Raw genomic sequence first — 22,368 nt, forward strand, 5'->3', positions numbered from 1 at the left:
ACGTGAGACAGCTAGCAGACGGTCGGTTTAGCCAGTCTGTTTGCTTCCTGACCTGAGCCCCAATTCATGCCCCATTCAAGCTCTAAGACAATGTGCCATATTACTAGAGAGAAGATCACCACTATCCCAGGAGGGATGAATACCATCTCTTTTCAACAGGTCAGGTCTGCCCCAAATTTTTTTCCAATTGTCTATGAATTCTATATTATTTTGCGGACACAACTTAGACAACCAGCCATTGAGTGTTACTAAGCTACTAAGTATCTCCTGCGAACAGGAAGGGGGCCAGAGCAAATTACAGTGCCTGACATCGTACTTGCGAGTTCACACACCTCTTTAACATTAATTTTAGTGATCTCCGACTGGCGGAGTCGAACATCATTAGTGCTGACGTGAATAATAATCTTAGAAAATTTACGATTAGCATTAGCCAGCACTTTTAAATTTGCTTTGATGTCAGGCGCTCTGGCTCCCGGCAAACATGTGACTATGGTGGCTGGTGTCACTATTTTCACGTTCCGTGTAATAGAATCGCCAATAACTAGGGTACATTCAACAGGATTCACTGTGGGTGTTTCACTGAGTGGGGAGAATCTGTTTGAAGTTGTAATCGGAACGGAAGAGCGGTGTTTTGTCCCGTGACTACAGCGCCTCACCGTCACCAATTGCCCTGCTTCACGGGCTCTACTTCAGCCGGAACCGAACAATGTACAGAGTTCACTAAGCTAGTCACATCCAAAGCAGTATCTAAAGCCCTTGCACTCTTACAATTAACCTTGATTAAAGCTTGGATGCGTGTCTCTAGTTCTGAAATCTTCCCCGTCAGCTTGACTATCTCCCTGCATTTATCACATGTAAATCCTTTGCTGACAGAGAAGGATATGCTAAACATGTTGCATGAGGTGCAAGTAACAATAAGAGGAGAAGATGACATGACTTACCGTGTTTGTTGACTGATCCTACTCACCTAAGTTGTTTGATGGACTCGTAAAAGGCACGAGCGCTCACGAGAAAAATAAATAAATAAAGAGCGCACGGATGGCACGCTAACAGGCTAGAGAATTACTAGCGTGTTGTGCTAGCAATAACGATTTAGATTGAAGCTAGCGATGTCAGGTTAATGTGTGATGTTGAGTTAGTTATATTTAGCAGTATAAACAACAAGGAATGATAGTAAATAATGATTCAAAACAAAGATATACGAAGCTTACAGACACAAACCAACGCAACAGCAGCAGAAGCAACAAGGCAGACAGGAGCAATCGATCAAAGTGTAGTAATCGATCAAAGTGATATCAGAAGTGCCTGCTCGCACTTCTGATAGCAGCGCTCTGGTTTTTCTGAAAGTATGCATTGAGAATTCCAGCTTAGACACTCATGAGTCGCATGCGAGTGATGCAACTCTTTCACAAATCAAAACAGCACATTCCCTTCACAGACAATGGCAAATTACTAGTTAGCTATAGGCTAGAATTTTTACTACTTATTTGACACAATTGTTTCATATGAGCGGTCCAGCGGATCAATATGAATACAGTGATGTAACAAATAAGGCCTTAATCTGTGACTGAGGAGCATCGCTCAGATCACCTTCAAAAATGCTGAGAATGGGGATTTCTTCACCAAAAATGTGATACATTTGTTCTGGTACCATTTATACGAGCTGCTAATCTAAGATTTCTTTGTCAGAGAAGGCTTATGCTCGATTTAAGTCAAGTCAAGTATATTTGTATAGCGCTTTTCACAATACAGATTGTATCAAAGCAGCTTCACAGTATTAAATTAAAATAATACAACAAGGTTTGTTTCAAGTGGAATTTATTGATTGATAAAATTAAATTAAATATCCCCAAAATATCCCCAACTGAGCAAGCCAAAGGCAACAGTGGCAAGGAACCGAAAAACTCCATCAAGTGACCTAATGGTGTCCTAAAACTCCATCAGGTGACCTAATGGAGAAGAAAAAAACTTGGGAGAACCCAGGCTCAGTCGGGGGCCAGTTCTCCTCTGGCATTTATGAGCTAGAGGCCGGATTGAAGATTAAAAATATTATATGAATGCCTGGCTGAAGAGAAGCGACTTTAATCTAGTTTTAAACTGGGAGAGCGAGTCTGAGCAACGAACAGTATCAGGAAGACTATTCCAGAGTTTTGGAGCCAAATGTGAAAATGCCCTCCCTCCTTTGGTGGTTCTGGATATCCTAGGTATGACCAAAAGCCTTGAATTTAGTGATCTTAAAGAGCGCAATGGATTATAGGGCGATAGAAGATCCGTTAAATAGACTGGAGCTAAGCCGTTTAGGGCTTTATAAGTCAGTAGCAATACCTTGTAATTAATACAGAACTTTATAGGTAACCAATGCAGTGATGATAAAATCGGTGTTATATGATCATATTTTCTTGATCTAGTAAGAACTCTAGCGGCGGCATTTTGGACTAACTGTAGCTTGTTTATTGAGGATGCAGGACAACCAGCTTATAAAGCATTACAGTAATCTAGTCTCGAGGTCATGAATGCATGAACTAACTTTTCTGCATCAGAAACTGATAGCATATTACGTAGCTTAGCAATGTTTCTAAGGTGGAAAAAGGCTGTTTTTGTAACATATGAAATATGATTTTCAAAAGACAGGTTGCAATCGAGTATAACACCCAGGTCTTTTACTGTAGAGGACAAAGTAACAGGACATCCTATGATGTTAAAGTTGTTTTGTGGGCGGTTTTTTGAACCGATAAGTATTACCTCTGTCTTGTCTGGATTTAATAAAAGAAAATTACGCGTCATCCAATCTTTTATGTCTTTAACACACTCTGTCAATTTGGAAAATTTTGCGTTTTCATCCGGCCGTGATGAAATATATATTTGAGTGTCATCAGCATAACAATGGAAACTAATTCCATGTTTCCTTATAATATTTCCAAGTGGCATCATATATATTGAGAATAACAGAGGGCCTAACACAGATCCCTGCGGCACTCCATAGTTTACTGGAGTTATGATCGATTTTTCTCCATTTAAATAGACAAAATGGTAGCGGTCAGATAGGTATGATTTGAACCAGCTTAATGCTTGTCCTTGAACACCAGTATAATTTTGTAGTCGATCTAAGAGTATTGTGTGATCTATAGTATCGAACGCAGCACTAAGATCAAGTAAAACTAGTATTGAGATACAGCCTTGGTCAGAAGCTAATTCTAGTTCTATGATTTAGAACTGAAATTAGTCAGAATTTAGTAGATGGAATTTACCATTCATCCAATTTTTTATATCAACTATGTAATTGTGATTTTTTTTTTTTTTTTTTTTTTTTTTTTTTTCATCATGTATGCTTGTTAGGATGCATAAATCTCAATTTTAACAATGAAAAGCTATACAGACAATGGTGCATGTGCAACAACAATAAGGTGCATAGTTCTAATCTACTGTCTTAATATATTATAACTATCATAAAATGGTTGGTTTCTATTAATATCAAAGGCTAAATGCTTAATATGTAGCTCTGTTTGACACATTTTGTATTGGGGTCCCTGCTCCTTGTCTCTATTAATATCAAAGGCTATATGCTTAATATGTAGCTCTGTTTGACACATTTTGTATCGGGGGTCCCTGCTCCATGTCTCTATCGCCTAAGGCGTCCTTGCCCTGAAAATCATGGACTCCTGATTTAGATGATTTAACAAGTTTAGACTATTCTTCATCTCCTACAGTATAGCGAAGAATTAATGGAATTGTTCCTCGGGGGTCTGTAGTGCGCTGTCTGATGCGATATGGTAGCAGGCAGTTGCATGGTTATAATTTCCTCTCTGATTTTATCAATCTTGTAAGTAAAGAAATGTATATAGACATTAGTCAATTCAACTCAACTTTTATTTATAAAGCACTTAGAAGACACTGCTATATAGCACTTTTTTATAACAAAACCATTAGAATGGACCAAAGTCCTGTCCATAAATAGTAAATAACTAGAAACATAAAACATAATACATAGAAACATAATACATAGAAACATAAAATAACATCAAAACATGACACCAAGAAAATCATACAACCAATCACTCACAGTTCTCAGACCTAATTAAACGGCAAAAACTTGATAAAATAAGTCCAATGCTATCCACGCAAAAATATCCATGCTTGACGAGGATTTTAAAGATAATGGCAACACATTCCGAAGTGCAGGAGCCGCAACAGAAAAGGCTCGATCTGTGTAGATGACGTTGAGACTGGTAACGGATTAACATTTCCTTTATATACTCAGGAGCTTGATCATGCAGACAAACTAACATTACTGCTATGCTGTTGGGAAATGTCTGCATCTGTTGATGCTTTTTTTGTTACTTCAGCCACTGTATCAAATAAATTCCTGTGGTTATGTTTTCTTTCAAAAGAGTTCTTACACATGGTTTGCCACAGCAGGGATGATCAGCTGTCCTTTCGGTCTCCCTATAGCACTGTCTTAGGTGTCTTACATTACAGACGTTGCAGTTGTAAACCGCAACCACCTGAAAACCGTCATAAGGACTGTTCCACAAGTGCATGTGCAATAATTGTGCATGGATCTTTGAACAAGCATGAAAAACATTGTTCAAACCCTTTCCAATAAAGATCTGTAAAGATTCTTTGGATTTGTGTGAGTTGTGTGTGTTCTTCTATCCCAAGATATCCTATCAAGGACTACAACAAACAGGCTGTTATTTTTAACACTAAAATACCTTCAGTTATTGTCAAGTAATGTAGTCTTTGAACTCCTTTTGCCTCTGGCTATACAAGCTGTTTTTTATGCCGTACTACCATGATCAACTTCATGAGTTATGTGAAAATGAAAAGCATGGTTTGCATCTGCTAATGTTTTTTTTTTTTTTTTTTTTATGTTCAGAGGCCTGAAGATAGACAGGAAGTTGCCCGTGCCGGCCATGAATTGAACCAGGAAGTGAATAGACTAATGGTGGCCATGAGGGACATGTTGGCTAACATCCAGTTTCGTGAACCTCAGTGGGAGGACAACCATGACAGAGACGAGGAGGAATGGGACTGACGGATCAACAAGGGCACGATTTTCAAATTTAAAAAAAAAAGTGACTAAAGTTATGTTCTGCTTGCCCTATATATTAAAAGATCCAATTAATTCATACTACTTGACTAGTACTTAATTGTGGTCCACATCTCCTCTTTTATTATATGAAGAGACAAATATGTTCATTAAGCCATGACTTGAGAGGCTTCTTTTTTTTAAGGAATATTATAACTATTAAGGTATTTTCAGGCTTGAAAGCATCATTTCTGAGAACCCACCATAAAGTGGAACTACCTTGTTTAGAACACCATGACAATCATCAGGAAACATTAGTAAAACAATGTTGCTGAATTAAATTATGAACAAATTGTTTTAGTAATTGCAGTAATACTGTTTTAGCAATGGCAAAATTAAATGGTTATTTTTTGAGTTCCATGTTTGGGTATGGGCTTGGGTATATCCTGTGTGAGGATGAAGTACATCTTGTAATTTTAAAGGTTGATCGTCTTGAGAAATTTGTGCATTTCTGTAGACAAACATGACCGCTTCAACTAAAGCAGGGCAGATTTTCAGATGATCTCAAACAGACATCCTCATGCATAACACCCAACAATGATACCTGATCTACAAAGCCAAGGGTATGATATATAACGTTATATATATATATATTATAATTCTGTATTTTGAAATAAATGATCACCAATTAAATAGTTTTTTTAATCTTCTAAAATATTTAGAAACTCTTTTACTCCAGATTTTCAGTGTTTGTTAGGCCAGTGTTTCATCCCATGAAAAAAAAAAAAAAAAAAAAAAAAAACGTTAACCTGTCAAAGCTTTTATCAAGAATATTGATACATTCTGAATAACCTTTCAATATTCTTTTCTTTTATGTCATTTTGTCTGTGATACTCTTTTTGAATCAAACAACTCCTAGGGATGGGGCCGATCCGATCCAGTATCGTATCGGGACCAATATCAGCGTAATTCACGTATCGGATTTTCCCGATCCAACCTGCGGAGATATCCGATATCCATGAGTCATGTCTGCGCTCGCTTTAATGTCTGCTGAAATGACTCCAAAAGTGATTCCCGCCGGCTAGTCTGCTAGCTGGCTGCAAACTGTGGAATGGATTTCCTGAATGGAGGAGTGGCTCAATGAGACACAGAGTGATGAGACACGCCCCCGCTCAGGAAATCCATTCCGCAGTTTGCGGCTAGCCAACAACGTCCGCTGTGTGGATATACTTCACACTGGAAACACCGCAGAGCAAGACAGTGAAATGCAGTGTTTGCAAAGCTGTAATTCAGAGACCTTTGAAGCTCCCTCGCGTCGTACAACACAACGAACGCAATCAAACATTTAAAAAAGCACCACGTTACTGTGCGTTCACACCAAACGCGAATAGCGCGTCAAATTCGCGTCTACCGCGTCTAGTTAGACGCTTGAATATTTTGAATCCATTTCGCGCGTCGAGAAAAATTGACGTGCGTAAAAAGCAAAAGTTTGAAGCGAAACTGAGGCGCGTCTGAGGCAAAATCCGCTTGTCTGTTTGCACGATGCTGATGTTGATCGAGCATTTACCGCATCGGAGCGAGGATCACCCTTCAGATAGTGTGTGTGTAAGATGTTTACACTTGCACTTTTCTTATATTTCAAGACGCAAGTATTTGACGTTTTGGGAATGTAATAAATATTGACATGACAATCAATTTGAAACCCTTACAGTTGCATATTTGTTTTCAGAATGCGATTTTTCCTGTTAACAGGATTTCCTGTTTTTCTGACTTCCTTTTCTGACCTTATACTTACCTCAAGTTGCCTTTGGGACATGCATGCATACATGTACATAACATATAATTCATACTTGCCTGTTGAGAGAAGTTTATTTCAGTATCATATAAAATAAACAATAATGATAATAATAATATTAAAGCAAACACAGCTCTGGTATCGGAATAGTATCGGTATCGGCCGATATCCAAATTCAGGTATCGGGATCGGATCGGAAGTGAAAAAATGTGGATCGGTGCATCCCGAAACTCAACATTTAAAATTGATTGAAATTGTGCTCAAGAAAAGCATTGTTTGAGGTTTAGTTATTTTTGTTATTGAACTAAAAAATAAACTAAAATACTAAAATAACTCAAAACTAGTATATACCTAGTATGTTTAAACAACATCATTTACATGCAAGTTTTCTTAAGTTTTTAGATTTTTTTAAAATGTAAAAATAAAAATCGCAGATTCCAACCAAGATGGCTGACTTTCTGTTGGGAGGAGTCAGATAAAACCAAGTAAACTTTTGGTTTTCAAGTCATCTTGTAAAGATCGTATTTACGAGTTGAACGCACATGAATGCCGCCACAATGTCGTAAATACGAGTGGGAAGCTCAGGATTTTCTTTAAGCCCCAATTTTTACGAGTTGGGGGCTTGTCAGTGAGAAAAATGGCGGAATACCACAATACTTGTCAGGCTTTTCTATTTACAGCGAAGTAAGCTAATTGCTTGCACAGAATATGATGGCATTATAATATAATGTAATATGTAACGATAAAGTTTGCAGTGGCTTCATAAATTAATAAAAAATATTAAAAAACAAAGTACACCTGATGCACATTTCCTTGTTCTTCATTTTCTAGTACTAGAATTTAAGAACCTTGCTGTATTTTTGTGTAATTAATTAAGAGAAAGTGCACCGCCATCTTACTCAGACGAAAGTGACTTGAACGCACCTGCCGTTGTAAACACGACTTCCCACCTCGTAAGTACGAACTTCCAAGGAGGACTTGAACGCACCATTTGTCCTTTATAATTTGAGAAACTTCACCACAAACATATACCCCACAGCCTGCATTTGGGGGGGCGCTATAGAGCCCCTCGACCACGCCCAAGACTAGCACCATACGTTTTTGCAGGTCTGATGTGAGCATGGCAAAGGCCTCAAAAATTGATGAATTCATAAAAATAATAAAAGCAAACATGTCAAAAACAATAGGGCTTTAGCACCTTCTGTGAAAAATAATTGAATGTGTATCTTTGTCGTAGTCATAATGAATTGTATTGGAATCAACTACATTCTACAATTATCATTATTTATATATATATATATACACACATATATATAATTCATTGTAGAAAATATATTGCATGAAATTAGTTCTGTATTTTCCCCTGCATCTTGGGTGCACCCATGGTGTGGTGTACTATCTGTCACCCTGTGGTGTCAGGAATTTGCTAGAGACTATGGAGATGGTCTCCTGAGTTTCATATTTCCACCAGCGGTATGTCATCTCTGACATAGCTGGACATGTCAATAATAGGACTCATCAAAAGTTATTCCACATGATGGCAGGGTATGTGCTCCATAAAAAAAATTATTTTCTGAAAAAAAAATAAATACAGAAAGTGCAGCAGGAATGAGTGAATACCCTTCAAAGCTACATGGGGCCAGATATACATAAAGACAAAACAACTGATAGATTAGCCTGAACTTGTGAACGGTACTCCCACTATGACTGTTTTCATAAAAATTTAAATAAAAAAAGGCCTAAGGAGAGACCTAGGGAGCATAAAACTGTTGCCAGATCTTGCTTCTATTGTTAACTCAACTTCAGCAGAGCAAAATAACAACCAGCAGGTACTTCCTCTGCCAAATGAAGGACATTCACTACTGTACATGTTAGCCTTGCGGCTGTATTTCCATCTGCACAACCAGCGGATCGACAATACCTTCTTGCAGGACATTCAAAGATTGTCCAACAAAGATGTGCACCTAGGGCGACATGGACACCTATTAATAGGTGTAGATGAGGAAACGTAGTTCATGGAGTAATACAAATGTTATTAAAATACTTTATCTCAATACAGTGTCATATATTTGCAGAGATTTGTATAATTTGCAACATCTGCAAACACAAATCAAAGCCATCTCAAGGTCACATGTGCAAGATCTTCAGGTATACTTGACTAAATGTGTAACAATTGAGGGGTTTCCCATATATTATATATTCACATATTCGTGTGTGTGTGTTTGGTATCAGTAACACGGTAACACTAAAACTGAGGAAACCACTTTTTACTCTGGGTAAGGTCTGCAAGAAAGTAGTGCTGTAACATTTTCTTGATATGCTGACTGTAACTTTTCATATGATAATTTCACAGGTTTTCAATGTCCCTGTAAAACTATTGAATATATATGATTTATTGAGGATCTACAGTTCTATAGAAAGTAATGACATGGAAATTCTGAGGTTATTCATTTCTCATCTTTTCCAGTGTAGTATGAAAACATTAATGAGTTTAAAAGTTGTATTAATAATTTATAGAAGATGTGAAAGATGTGTGAGCTCTGTTTTAATCTAAAATCTGTAAATAGAAGCTTTCCAAAAACATGGGTCACTAGACGGCTGGACTGTTTGTATCTAGATGGTGTGAACTGTGGGGTATTTGTTTGCACTGTAAGGTTTATTTCTCACTACACTATTATAAAGTTTTCAATGTAAATGTGTAATGAGGACGCTGATGCAGCATTAGAATCCATATGCAGAAGTTTATTGCAAATATCAAACAACAAACACGTGGAAACAGGCAGAGGGTCGATAACAGTAAAGCAGTCCGATCTTTCGACAATCCAAGGGATAATCCAAGAGACGTTAGTGAGAAACCAGGCAGAGAAGTCAAACCTTGAGATCAGTCCACACAAGCAAACAATCCAGAAAGGGAAATCCGTAGAATCAATGGTCAGAGAACGAGGCAGAATCATACACATGCAGACAATCAGAATATCAGGAAAAACGCTTGGTAAGGCAGGGTAAACTGGCAATACTTCGCGATTAGAAAGCACATGGTCCCAGCTTAAAGGAGAAGTTCACTTTTAAAAAAACTTTTGCTGATAATTTACTCACCCCCATGTCATCCAAGATGTCCATGTCTTTCTTTCTTCAGTCGAAAAGAAATTAAGGTTTTTGATGAAAACATTCCAGGATTTTTTCACATATTATGGATTCCATTGGGACCCAAACGGTTCAAGGTCCAAATGACAGTTTCATTGCCGCTTCAAAGGGCTTTAAACGATACCAGACGATGAATAAGGGTCTTATCTAGCGAAACGATCGGTCATTTCAAAAATAAAATAAAAAGTTGACGTTTTATAAGCACAAATGTTCGGCTTGCTCTGTTCTGTGATGCGCGTTCGTGACGTCACGTAATACGCAATTACGTTGAAAAGGTCACGCTTGAAAAATTGAAGAAAATGTTCTTTTTGGCTTTTTAATATTAAAACACTCAGGATGCGCACACGAAATGGGCATTTTAAACGATAAACTGACACAAATACATTTGAAAATGTTTATATGGTCCTCCTTCCGCACATTTGTAAACACATCAAACTTGACCTTTTCAACGTAATTGCGTATTACGTGACGTCACGAACGCGCATCACAGAACAGAGCAAGGCGAACATTTGTGCTTATAAAACGTCAACTTTTTATTTTATTTTTGAAATGACCGATCGTTTCGCTAGATAAGACCCTTATTCATCGTCTGGTATCGTTTAAAGCCCTTTGAAGCGGCAATGAAACTGTCATTTGGACCTTGAACCGTTTGGGTCCCAATGGAATCCATAATATGTGGAAAAATCCTGGAATGTTTTCATCAAAAACCTTAATTTCTTTTCGACTGAAGAAAGAAAGACATGGACATCTTGGATGACATGGGGGTGAGTAAATTATCAGCAAAAGTTTTTTCAAAAGTGAACTTCTCCTTTAAGTAGTCCCAAACAGGAAGTGAATGTAGAAGCAGCAGAGGGAGCGCTCAGTCAGTACTCGGGTGATGGCTCCCTCTGCTGGCTTGGCATTACAAAATGTTATTTTGGGCTGTGAAAAAAAATTGGGTTTGTCGTTAAAGGCAGCAGAAATGGAAGCCAAAAACATGAAAATGACATCTGAAGTTCTTCAAACATGTCAGCTAGTACACCTATGTGTTTACCATGCCACAGGCATGTTGAAAGATGTGATAACTGAAGTGAGACAAACATGAATGAAGAGTTTCAATAGAATTTGACAAAAAGAGAATATTAAAACTATGTACTTCATGGGCAGGACTTTCTGACTGCAATTAGAGAAAGAGAGGAACGTGAAATAGAGACCAACACCTGCATGGCCCAGGACATAAAAGTCTGTTTATCAAAACACAGGAAATAAGTAGTATACCATATGAATTGTAAGTTTTGGTGTAAATAAATGTAGCTGCATTGACTTTACAATAACGTTTATGTTTTAGAACCCTGCATCCACACATCAAACTTATGCAGTGGGTTCAGTGTGATCTGTGCAACAAATGGTTACACACAGATTGTGCTGGCATAGACTTTACAACAATTTGAAAAGACACGTACACCCTTCAGCTGTGGATGTGATCAAAAACAATCATATTCTTTTCAAAGGTTAGCAACACAACCATAACACAAACAACAGTTCACTGAACCACTTTTTATGCATATGTCTAGTTTACAGCACCCTCACACTTTTTAACAGGATTTTGGCTGACACAGTTGTAAAGGATTGTTGTAATTGTTATGAAAACCTTTAAATAAACTGGCTCAGAAATATGTTTGTATGAGACATATGTAGTAATTAACATATGTAAATCAGGATTAACATATGTAGCACATTGATAAATAGTAAAGATCACACAGAATGTTTTTACATAAGCATTCCAATTATGTACCAAAACAAAAAACAAAATGTTACCTACGGATCTGCATTTTTGATCAAGTAAAAGTACAATAATATTTCTTTGGAATAAAAAGGTGTTTCACATTAACTTGGTACTTGCAACTTGTGTACTTGACGTGACATCTTAACATACCAAGATTACTTGCCATACCAAGATAGCTTCATAATACTGTTTTTTTATTTATTTTTTTATATGAAAAATCGGGTAGATTTTGCAAAATAGCGGGCGTATGATGTTTATTACGATGTTATTAAGAACTAAATGCCTTTCTCCACTGATTTTCTGAGTTGTTCAAAGCGTTACCTCAGTAAATTGGCCGAGTTAATCTGTGAGCTGGCCTGAGTGGAGCTGGGGCTAATTAGCATATTCATGGTTCGGTGTTCTGAAATATTCGGTGTCTGAGATTTTCGGTGACAATGGGCGGAGCTTACATGAATATTCACATGAGTTTCCTGTTTTGTGTTAAAGTGCCACTGAAAATGTTAACGCACACTCCTCGGCTTACATAAAGGTAATTAGCCTGTTATTCTATATTCTGTTATTTATGCGCAACAGTTTAGCCTATGTTGATACTTTGTTATATTGTGTCATGTACAGCTATGTTTGATATGATTACAGCAAATGATTTGCCAGAGGTGTCGTTAAACGAGCCAATAGCATTTAAAGGTGCAGTCTGGAAGAATGACAGCTAGTGGTCGAAAAAATTACTGCAGTCCAAATTCAAAATATCGGAGATTGTTGTTTCCCCCGCCCTCTCCTCCTCAGACTCGACGCTCTGGGTTGCCAGTTTGAGGACACGCAACAGGAATGAGCGCAATTGACAATGAAAGCAAAGGAGACTTAGTTGATGAATTGATTTATCTGCGTTTTAATATGCTTTCATTCATAGAGATTTTTAGATGGATACAAGGCTTTTTAGGTAGGGTAGAATCTGTAATCTCTGACTCAGTTTGTTTACTGGCTGCAATACGCTGTGTTTCCTGCCAACTGGCATCCCGGGGTGTCGAAATGCTATTGGGTGTGGCAGTGGGCAAGATCACACAGACCAAAACAAAAACAGACATTCCAACATGGAATGCACATTTCAAAGTAAAATAACTGGCTGTAGAAGTGTTTTTCAGAGAAACGAGTATGTGAACTTAGCATGTTTCCTACATATATGCAAACATATTATGGTGTTTTTATGCTTTAGTAGAGTGAAAAAGTTACATACAGCACCTTTAAGTAGTTGTATGTTTCTGTCTTACTTTCAGAGTCTTTAAAGCGTATTGTTTTATACGTTTGCCAAAATATGTGGTGGCATAATAATATTAATTATAAACTCCAGTGTTAAAGGCAGCAGTAAACTTTCTCACTGCATAAGATAAGGTGAGAAAGGAAGAAAAAAAGTTTCCAGTGTGCCACAGAAATGGCACATATGACAGAAACACAGGGCCTATACAACCAGTTGTGTGGTATTTGTTTTACAAGCATTGTAGATGTTACAAATGTTTGTGCATATGTTTCATATACCCTCCAATTTCTTAGTTTGCAGAAGCACTTCTAATCTGGGTAGACTTTAATTTCATGTGTTATAAATGTTTGCTAAATTGCACACCTTGATTCTTTTTCAAAGAAGATGACTTGGGTCAATCCCTGTACAAAAACCAGACACTTTTATTTTTCACTTTGCTTTTAACATGACAGTGTATTTACGATTTTAATAATACAGATGTGTTGAAAAATGTCATATATATATATATATATATATATATATATATATATATTCTTTTTCTTTTTCTTTTTCTTTTTTTCTTCTAAAATTTCACAAGAGATCTTGGCAACATCACACACTTTGCTCAGATTTTTCTCCTCAGCTAGAGACTCTGGATTGCTCACATTTGTCTCCAATAAAGTTTCTGACAAGATCTCAGTAATATCATACAATGTGCTCAGATTTTTCATCCTAAACTACAGACCCTGGTGGTCTCATATTTGTCTCCTCTTAAGTTTCAGACAAGATCTATACCACATCACACACTGTGCTCAAATTTTTCTTCTTAAAGTTAAGTTAAAGTCACTTTAACTGCACCAAAGTAAAAAACAATCCATAAATTCAGAGTTTAAGCCTATATTGAGAGTGAAGTTATGCAGAAATAAGGTCAATGTTTCTCTTAATTGCTGACACACATAAGAGTATAGAGCTGTACAGTTGAAATAGTAATGTGCCCTATGCCTTTATCAAAACTAACTTACAGAAGTCTTACTAGGGGAACAGTAACCCTGCAGATTAATTTGCTGAAAGGCACATTAAATGTCTTATGACTCAATCCTTGACCAATTTCATGATTAATATAGATATATTGTGATGAAGTAGATATCCCCGCTGGGTACAGCACACACACATACTGACTTACCGCACTGCAAACACATACTCACCACACTGATTTTCCCCTCCTCTCTGTTGCTGCTGTCGTTGGTGCGGGTGCACACGCAGCCCGATAGCCCATGGACAGTTTCACACACTACAATCCCCTGCTGCAGTCATATTTCGGTCATACATAGTACACCACACACATTTTGTCTTGTTTATGTGTCGTGTATTCTGTGATTTGTTTGTCGTGTTTCGCAAGTGTTTTGGTGTAGCCGTACTGGCTGGTGGCGCCAGTGAAACTGATCGGGTAAGCGGCGCACGCTTATGACGTCACTGTTGGCGCCGCGCCTGCACATGGGAGGAGTCAATGGAGGATGAAGAGGGGGCGGAGGTGTTTCCTAGAGCTTCATCCGAGTACCATACACCGCAGATTAAAGCCAACACGACGAGTTCAACATCCACTGAGGGGTTGGTGAGCCTGATGCGTCACTTCCTCGATGCACAAGAGAAACGGGAGGAGCGACATACTGTATGCTTGAACTCCGGGGGCTACGAGACGTAATTCTGCAGTCTGCTAGACCGAGAGCTTGATATCGAGTGATGTCAAGTGATATCGAGAGCTTGCGAATGGATCTTCAGACTCTGGCTGCTTCTAGAACCGCACCAGCTCGCCGCACAGACACCTCAGTAAGTCAAGCTCCATGCCAGCCGAGGCTAATCAGTGAACCGCCTACCAACAGGGGGAGGACATCGAGAGTTATCTTCGACGCTTCGAACGCCTGGGCAAAACTTGGGGATGGCACGAGGAAGTGTGGAGCTATCGTCTGGTTTTATTGCTGACTGGGCAGGCTTTGGAGGCGTACTTGGCAGTGGATGAGGAGCAAGCAGGAGTGTATGCTGACCTGAAGGAGGCTCTCTTGGAGAAATTCAACAGACCTACCGACAGCGATTCCGGGCAGCCACAATTCCTGCTGGAGAGACCCCAACGGAGACTTACAACCGTCTGAGGACCATTTACCTGATCTTCACACTAAGGAGGAAATCGGGGAGACCATTATCTTGGAGCAGTTGCTTCGAGTGCTTCCTTATGACAGCCGAACCTGGGTACGGGAACACGAACCAACAACAGGACTGGCAGCAGCGAAGTTGGTTCTTCAGAATGTCAATGCTCACAGCGGGGGTCCACGCTCTCAACCACTCAAAGGTACTGTGCAAAGTCCAGCTGAAAGCATTAACAGTGTACAAAGACCCAAATCTACAGTGAGACAAGAACTGGTGTGTTTCTACTGTCAACAGCAGGGGCACAAAGCATCAGTGTGTCCTATGCGAAAGGCAAAGTTGACAGGATTTTGTTTTGTCCCTAGGGAAGAGGACAAAGATAATGACTAGAGAGGAGAGTCAAGTTTTGTTTGATGCAACTGTTGATGGACATTTTCTGAAAGCACTGTTGTACACTGGTAGTTCCCTGTCTCTCCTAAAGCCAGGCTTTGTTTCAAATGTTGACTATGCAACCACCACAACTGTCCAGTGTGTGCATGGGGATTTAAGGCAGTACTCCCGCGCAGAGGTAGTTGTGTGTGCCCAAGAACAGTCATTTCTGATGAATGTTGTTATAGTTGATGATTTGCCTGCTGATATGATTTTAGGCAGAGACTTACCCATACTCTATGAACTGCTACAAGCCACCATGAACCCTGAGTCTGTTTTTACCTCTGCCACTGTACATAAATCCTGTCCTGCTGTTACCCGGGCTCAAGCTAGAGCAGGTCTGCAGCCACTGCCAGACTTGCACAGTAGTCTGCTGCAGGGCGGGACCAAGGGCCCAAGAAAACCATGACGATAACGTCGATTTGAGAAGTATCTGGGTACTCCAGTCCCTGAGACCTCAGTGTACGGCCTCGAAGCTGATGGCTGGAGGATCCCAGAGAACATTGGGGAATAACAAAAGAGATATGAGTCAATGAAGTCATTGTTTAAAAAAACTGCTGGTGGAAAAGTGTCAAATCTGTGTGATGAACAGTATGTGATTGTGAATGATTTGTTGTACTTGCAAGCCAATGATGTTACTCGTTTAATTGTCCCTAAATGTTGTAGACCCCTTGTCTTGCACCTCGCACACACCGTTCCATGGGCTGGTCATTTAGGATAGCAGAAAGCATACACTCGCATCAGTTCACGTTTTCATTGGCCTTCACTTTACACTGACGTACAGACACACTGCAACACATGTGCATCATGTCAGAAAACCAGTGCTGTGTCCCAGCGGGACATTACCACCCCAAAGACTATCCAAGCCCTTGTGCAGCTGTTCTCCAGGGTGGGAATCCCTGGCTTGGTAGAGAGATTCAACCAGACACTGAAGAATATGCAGCAGAAGTTTGTGTCAGACACGGGACGGGACCGGAACAAATGGTTCCCATTCCTGCTGTTTGCTTACCGAGAAGTACCTCAAGCTTCAACCGGTTTCTCCCCTTTCGAGCTCCTATACGGCTGACAAGTTCAAGGACCCCTGGACCTGATACGGAAGAGCTGGGAGCATCCTGCTTGCAGAGAAGAGGAGAAGGGTATCGTTCAGTATGTGCTGGAGATGAGGGACCAGCTTGAACGTTATCAAGACCAGGCAAGAGAGAACCTGAAAGAAGCACAGATAGCTCAGAAAACTTGCTACGACCAGAATGCAAGAGAAAGACAGCTACAGCCGTACACCGTAGTGAGGAAGATGGGGCCGGTGACCTACGAGATCCACCATCCAGATAAGGGTAAAGCCAAGCAGACAAATCACATCAACCTGCTCAAGGCAAGGCAAGGCAAGTTTATTTATATAGCACATTTCATACACAATGGCAATTCAAAGTGCTTTACATTGGAGAAATTAAAATAATTAAAAGAAATAAGAATAATTAAAACAGTTTAGAAAAATAAAATACAGTACAGTACAAACAGTCGGACGAACAGCGGCACAGTGCTCATTCAGTAAATGCACAGCTAAACAGATGTGTTTTGAGTCTGGATTTGAATGTGACCACTGTAGGAGCACATCTGATCTCTTCTGGAAACTGGTTCCAGCTGCGGCTGGCATAATAGCTAAAAGCAGACTCGCCATGTTTAGAGTGAACCCTTGGTATTTCTAGCTGATATGATCCTAATGATCTGAGTGATCTGTTGGGTTTATATTCAGTGAGCATATCTGCAATGTATTGAGGTCCTAGGCCATTGAATGATTTATATACCAGTAATAATACTTTAAAATCAATCCTAAATCTAACTGGGAGCCAGTGTAAAGACCTGAGGACTGGTGTGATATGTTCATATTTTCTGGTTCTGCTCAGAATCCTAGCGGCAGCGAGGTATGAGCTGCAACTGTCTTATGGTCTTTTTGGGAAGGCCAGTGAGGACAACTGAGAACTTCACCTTGAGAACTTCATCTTTGTTTCCAAACGCAATAACTTCAGTTTTGTCTTTGTTTAATTGAAGAAAGTTTTGACACATCCAACTGTTGACTTCGTCAATGCATCGGCACAGGGAGTCAATGGGGCTGTAATCATTAGGCGATAGGGCTAAGTAGATCTGTGTGTCGTCGGCATAGCTGTGGTAAGCAATTTGGTTATTTCTCATTATTTGGCTCATTGGGAGCATATACAGGTTGAACAGGAGTGGCGCAAGAATTGAGCCTTGAGGGACTCCGCATGTCATGGATGTCCACTCAGACTTATGGTCTCCTATACTCCCATAATAACCTCTCCCATCTAAGTATGACCTGAACCATTTTAGGACTATCCCAGAAAGCCCCACCCAGTTTTCCAGCCTGTCAAGAAGTATGTTATGATTGACAGTGTCAAATGCAGCACTGAGGTCGAGTAGTACCAGCACTGATAATTTTCCTGAATCAGTATTTAAGCGAATATCGTTTATTATCTTTATGAGCGCTGTCTCTGTGCTGTAGTGCAGTCGGAAACCAGATTGAAAATTGTCAAAGTATCCATTCGAGCTTAAGAATTTGTTCAGCTGATTGAAGACAACTTTTTCAATGATCTTGCCTATGAAAGGAAGATTTGAGATCGGTCTATAGTTGCTTAATATGGTCTTATCCAGATTGCTCTTTTTCAGGAGGGGCTTGAAAAACTGCACTTTTTAGAGAGTTTGGAAAACTCCCAGAGAGAAGTGAGGCATTTACCACTTCTAGAAGATCTGCTTCTAAACTGTTTAGCACACTTTTGAAAAAAGATGTGGGAAGTGTGTCAAGGGCGCATGTTGATGTTTTAAGGTGCTGTACGGTTTCTTCCAAAATTTTGTCATCAATTTCTTTGAAGTCAGACATAGTAACTACTTTCTCAGGTGGTCTGATCTGTCTGACCCCAGCGCAACTCAAGGATGTGCTGATCACCTTTCTGATATTATTGATTTTCTCCGAGAAGAAAGAAGCAAACTCACTGCACTTGTTGTCTGAGAGCATTTCACTGGGAATCTGGCTTGGGGGGTTTGTCAGTCTCTCTACAGTAGCAAAAAGAGTGCGTGTGTTGTTTAAATTGCTGTTTATAATATTTGAGAAAAAAGTCTGTCTAGCTTTGCCTAGTTCCATATTGAAAGCATGCAGGCTGTCTTTGTAGATGTTATAATGGACTACAAGTTTTGTCTTCCGCCACATGCGCTCTGCTTTTCTGCATTGTCTTTCATAATTTGCACTGCTGTTGAGTTTCTCCAAGGTGCTTTTTGTCTGCCACTCTTCTTCCTGACTTTAACAGGAGCAGTATCATCAATTACATTTTTAACTTTTGAGTTAAAAGAATCAAGGAGAAAATCAACAGAGTCAGCAGATATGCTTGGTGTTAAGGATATAGCCTTCATAAACAGTACACTAGTGTTCTCATTTAAGCATCTCTTCTTGACAGACATAGATCTAGCTTCAGTGGCAGGAGAGATCAATATATCAAAGAAAATACAGAAATGATCAGACAGTGCTACATCCTTAATAACAATCGATGAAATGTTTAGAGACCCTTACTGATAAGTAAATCTAGAGTGTGTCCATGATTGTGTGTGGGTCCATGTACATGCTGAGTCAGATCAAAAGTTTTTAAAACAGTTTTGATTTCTTTTGCCATATTGTTTTCTGCATTATCTATGTGAATGTTAAAATCTCCAGCAATGGCAAAACAGTCAAACTCTGAGGTAATTGTTGATAACAGTTCTGTAAAGTCCTCAGTAAGTCCTCAGCATTCTCAAAGAATGGAAAGAGCGACCTGTAAAGCAAGGGACAGCGATGATGGTGAGGGAAGTGATGGAGGTGACTGACGAGGAACCAGAATCCAAAACAAAGGCACAGAGAGAACCAACTGAGGTGAACCTGGAGCACCTGAAGGACCCCAACAGGGTTCCTTGCTTTGCTTACTGCCAGCGGCCGGGGAGAACAGAGCTAATTCGCCACGCAATCCACCTCACAGAGTTTGATCTGGAGACCGACCATAGAGCACTAACGTGGATCCAGACCATGAAGGACCACAACTCCAGAGTGATGAGGTGGTACCTAAGCCTCCAACCCTATAAGTTTGGTACGGCACAGACCAGGACGACAGAATGTGGTTGCCCATTGACGGTTTCACACACTACAATCCCCTGCTGCAGTCATATTCCGGTCATACATAGTACACCACACACATTTTGTCTTGTTTAGGTGTCGTGTATTCTGTGATTTGTTTGTCGTATGTCGCGAGTGTTTTGGTGTAGCCGTACTGGCTGGTGGCGGCGGCGAAACCGATCGGGTGAGCGGCGCATGCTTATGACATCACTGTTGGCGCCGCGCCGGCACACTACACTCAGAGTCCAGTGAAACCATATTTGTTGTTTGTAGGGGGACTGACAAATAAGAAAGATAGTGTCAGACATTTGTGTCATTGTGTTGTCATTTTGTTTGTTATGTTTGTTATGTTTATATGAGGATTTGTTTAAAACTATATCTATTGCATATAGTTAAAGTTTAATGAAAGATCGATGATTTAATTACCAACGCAATGGTATGTCCATAGAGGGGGCGGAGTCTGGCCTATTGAATATATTGAAGTCTGGTATATTGAAGATACCCTTTGTGTATATATATATATATATATATATATATATTTTTTTTTATCTTTATTTTCCCGTTTGTTGTTTCTTTGTCACTTTGTATTTTGGGGTTTTGAAGTTACACTGTATATATCTTTACCCCAGCACTTGTGGATTTTTTTTATTATAATTTTTTATATATATATATATATCTTCGGTGCTGACAATAAAATAAACCTTGCACGACAGTGCTGTTGTGGGTAGAGCCATCATTTCAACAAACTTCTCTTTGTAACATATATATACCATATAATGGTATATATTGTATGGTACCATATAATACCATATATTATATGGTAGCAATGTTTGAGTTGCTGAAATCTCTTCTAAACTTTAGTGGAGACAAATACGAGCGATCCAGTGTCTCTAGCTAAGGAGAAAAATATGAGCACAGTCTGTGATGATGATGAGATCTCTTCTTTAAACTTTAAAGGTGACAATTTGGAGAGAGTAAGAATTTTTTGCCTCAGGAGAAACGTGTGAGAAGAAACTCAAACAAAAGTCTCCATTTGATGTAAAAGTAACCTCATTTATGTCTAGCAGAAACATTTGAGATGTGAGAGAGATAAAAAAAAAAAAACTTCACTTTAGGTAGCTTCAATCTCATTCATCCACACCATTTCAATCAAACACAATACATGCATTGTCATATTTAAGGTTGTTTAGTGTAGACAATGTGTTTTGTTGCACAATGATTTAAAAGAGAAAATGATGACCTAATTATGACATGGATGCAAAATGGTTTGTACAAGACAAAAAAAAATGTTTCCCATTGTTTCCTGTCTCTGCTCCAACTGTCCTGTCCAATAAAGGTGAAAAACCCCAATGGCATAAAATGTTGATAATAATAAAAAGAGCAACCTCTGCTCTAAATAAAGAGATTTCTCATGCTTCTCACAGCCCATTCTCATTTTGGACTCCTTTTTCTCAGAACTTTCTAATGTCTCAGTTGCGTCTACTTTTATTTCTCCTAAGAAATTTTAGGAGAAACATCTAAAACACTGTTTATACTAAAATGAGAGATATTTGAGAATCTCAACTAAGTCTCATGAGCTTAAAAAGAGCTACCTCTGAGCAATAAAATATTCATATAATGGAGTCTTGAAAGAGATTGCAGCAAGACAATAAAGAGATGTTCTCTGTGTCTTCTACCGCATTCTCATTTTTTACTCTTTGGCTCTCAAATATTTCTCATGTCTCATTTGTGTCTACTTTTTTTTCTCCCAAGAAAATGCTATTGATACAACAATGAGGGATATATGAGAATCACAACTAAGTCTCCTGAGCTTAGGAAAAGCAACCACTGAGCAATATTTTTTTTCCTCTGGGTTCCTCCCTCCGGCTCCATCATGGCTTCCTCCATGTACAGGCACTACGATGGTTGTGACTTCTGCCTGTTCCTCCATGGAATCTTCCTCTCGGGGGTCCTGACCCTCCCCGAATAGCCATCATCACCTCCTCCCACCACTTTGGTGTAGTTTTAGTTTACGCCGCTAAGAGGGACATAGTATGAGAGGGTGAACTATCTTGTCTGTCTTCTTTGAGTTTAGTTCATTCTCTGTGACTGTTCCCCATGTCATTTGTCTCAGTTATTCGTTTGGTTTCCATTACTGATTACTTTCAGTGTTATTTTAGTAGCATTTAGATGCTTTTATATTTTTTTTAAATGTAAATGTTTATTTATTTATTTATTTTCTGTTTTAATTTTCGATTGTTAATTTTATTTTTAACTTTCACTGGTGCCTGCAGAGGGTGGGACATCTCTGAAGATTTCATTGCTATGAGAGGCATGTGAGCTGAGTTGCCTGATGGGTTCAAGTAACAAGGAGAAGAACCTACATAACAGTCGGACACGGCTGAGTATCTCTTCCTTCAGAACACAACGACAATGTTGAAAAAGAATCATAAGCTCTCTAGATTATATCATAAAGAAACTGAGCTATAGTTTGAGGTCATTCCTATTAGTCTCACTTCTCTCTACTGACACTTCATTTAAATTCATTTAAATTTGCTTTGTCATCATCATCGTCAGCTTTGTAAGCAAGCCGTGTGCTGCATTATGGCTCCGGCAGTGAAGTACTCTGTTTGTGTGAGTCTCATGAAAGGTGGTCAAAATTACTTGAACAGATGATTAAGGATTGAGGTTAATAAATGTGTCACTAGCT

The 22,368-nt window shown here is 39.1% G+C and overlaps 1 protein-coding gene across 1 annotated transcript in view; it reads left to right on the forward strand.

Moving 5' to 3' along the window:
• The window catches only part of tcf25 (TCF25 ribosome quality control complex subunit), a 71,376-nt gene extending 66,242 nt beyond the window's left edge, over positions 1-5,134 (forward strand). The window contains exon 18 of the mRNA XM_082182969.1: positions 4,877-5,134. Coding sequence (XP_082039095.1) covers positions 4,877-5,035 — 159 coding nt within the window. The 3' untranslated portion in view covers positions 5,036-5,134. The remainder of the gene's footprint in view (positions 1-4,876) is intronic.
• The last annotated feature ends 17,234 nt before the right edge of the window (positions 5,135-22,368 follow it).

The sequence above is a fragment of the Leuciscus leuciscus genome (genome assembly GCF_965113295.1).
Source record: "Leuciscus leuciscus genome assembly, chromosome: 10".
NCBI classification, from domain to species: Eukaryota; Metazoa; Chordata; class Actinopteri; order Cypriniformes; family Leuciscidae; genus Leuciscus; species Leuciscus leuciscus.